Here is a 2224-nt window from a genome sequence, read left to right on the forward strand (position 1 = left end):
TGGCCATAACCCTCCTCAGGAGCGTATCGGCATCAGTGGGCTCAGTGGTCTTCTCGCCGAGATTACAAGAGTCCAACCACCGAGTGAGATGCTCATCCAGAGAGACCAAGGATAGGAAGCAGGCGACAGGCATTCATCTCAATCAACGACTGCTTACCAAAGTCGGGTCTGCATCACTAAATACGACAACATTTCCCGACGGTTTTTCGTGATATTGCTTTTCACCAATCTTGCTGTTCTCTATGAGCCATAGCTTCACGCTGGAAAAATCCCATGAGGCCACTTCAGGTTCTATGTATGGCAACTACACACAAAACGCCAACCCATCGACTCCTCACAGAGCGGGTAAAGGACGATGAAGGGGCCCTCGCTCCAAGATGCCGCATCCCCTTCCTATGCCTCAATAATAAGAAAATTGAAAGCACATTCGCTTCCGCTGAGAAACTCAGCCCGAGTCACAGAGGAGGCATTTCACGCGCATTTTATTTTTTACCCACCCATAATCGTCGGAGGGATTTACCCCGGTATTGTACCGACGATATTTGTTGCCCTGTAGTCAAGTAAAATCAGCAGGGAGAGATGCGTTGATGTTAGTGGTCGTACTACTGCGCACTTCGAATCTCGCTCGCCCAAAAATAATCTGACGTTCTGGCTCGAGGGTCGGGAAAGGGCAGCAGCTTCCATGTAGATGCCAGAATTGTGGAGACCTACGTAATTCGGAGCTCACTTGACAGCTTGGACAATGCATGCCAACTTGACATGGACAACTCAGATACCCAAGAGTCGAGTAAGGATCGCATTAGTATAGATCAATGGTTAGCTCGTTGGTGGTCGGTTCATCATCATAGGTCCACACAACTTGAAAATATATTCTCACTGCGAGGGCTGGGTAGACACAGAGCAAGCAAGAAAGACATGAGGGAAAGAGTAACACCTTGCGGCATACGTAAAAAGTCGATGATGATGTCAATAACATCTAGGCGATTGGTTTCATCTGAAAAATGTCCGTACCCGGCGAAGAAAAAGAGACAAAGGGTATCAGGAAAGTCATAAACTTGTATGTTGCTCAATGGTGTTCCTTCGATAACATCCCATTGCTCGTGAAGGCCTCTGATATACTCCCTAGCCAGCCTTGCCGGGCACCCAGCATCCAAGGCCATGGTGATGTGTAGATGTTCTTGTGGCTGTAAGTCGTCGAGGAACGCAGGTGGGCCGCTAACTTCAACCTCTACGCACACAAGCCTCTCTGGAACCACCAATAGCCTCCTTAGTGTAACCGTAACCATTATAAATTATAGGGCTCACAATGGGGCCGGTATGCCACCTGAATCAACAAGAACAAAAGCACTTGGGTTTTTAAGATGGAGACTATCCTTCAACTTGAACCACCAGCGAACCTCTGGCATATCGGCCCCACATCCAATGCCATAAATGGGATGGAATAACCTGTTGTTTGGCATAACTGAGTGCATCAGATTTTGTGATAATCTTTTCCCCCCAAAAACTCCCCCGCCGTTGGAAGAGACCCAAACAGGTCGCACTCGTGGGGCGTAGCAACTCACTGAACGACTTCAGAGGGCTGTGAAGCTACAGGGCCTACCAAGAGTGGCTTCGGTAGCTAAACCGCCGATAGTGGTGCCGTAGCACAAACCAAGGGATAGCGCTGGCACCAACTATTATTAAATTTGAGCCACATTTATTCTGCAGCGTCTGAACCAGAATGAGGGCCTCGTCCATTTCGACACCCCCGCATCAAAACTCCCATGACCAAGTCTCATCAGTGTACTGCCTCAGCAAACCTCTCTACAATGAAGTCAGTAGAGCTAAATATTCGCCAAGCACAAGACAAGCGACGCCTAATAAGGGCTTGTTGTTCATCACAGTAGCCAACCTAAACACAACGCATAATCCGCACACAATACGTTGGGTAGAGACGGATATTCAGTTCGGTGAAAGACCAGTAGAAAGTACACACTAGAACCTAAGGTTCCGAAATAATAGAAATAAGCCTTCGTAAAATATCATCACAGAGTGAATCCAAACGAGCAGGCTCGATCTCTGCCGAACCCTCTACCATCCCCGCAAGGTGATCCGCCAGCTGCAGTTCTTCCTCTGAGAAGCTACTCCTTGACGTTCCCGAGCTGCTCCAATCCTCGACTAGCACTCTCATATCCACCACCGTGCCAGGCTCGATATTGGCACTCGTCTGACCTCGCTGATCAGC

General features: G+C 48.7%; 2 protein-coding genes across 2 annotated transcripts in view; one reads left to right on the top strand and one right to left on the bottom strand.

Moving 5' to 3' along the window:
* Pmar_PMAR028384 (hypothetical protein) overlaps positions 1–133 on the bottom strand; it is a gene marked incomplete at both ends in the record, with an annotated part of 1650 nt that extends 1517 nt beyond the window's left edge. The window contains one exon of the mRNA XM_002786268.1: positions 11–133. Coding sequence (XP_002786314.1) covers positions 11–133 — 123 coding nt within the window. The remainder of the gene's footprint in view (positions 1–10) is intronic.
* Positions 134–1001: 868 nt separating this feature from the next.
* Positions 1002–1172, top strand: Pmar_PMAR028385 (hypothetical protein; the record flags this gene model as incomplete). Its single annotated transcript, XM_002786269.1, has 1 exon — positions 1002–1172. The coding sequence occupies one exon, from the start codon at positions 1002–1004 to the stop codon at positions 1170–1172; it is 171 nt and encodes a 56-aa protein (XP_002786315.1).
* Between the last annotated feature and the right edge of the window lie 1052 nt (positions 1173–2224).

This window comes from Perkinsus marinus (genome assembly GCF_000006405.1).
Source record: "Perkinsus marinus ATCC 50983 genomic scaffold scf_1104296931648, whole genome shotgun sequence".
NCBI lineage: Eukaryota > Perkinsozoa > Perkinsida > Perkinsidae > Perkinsus > Perkinsus marinus.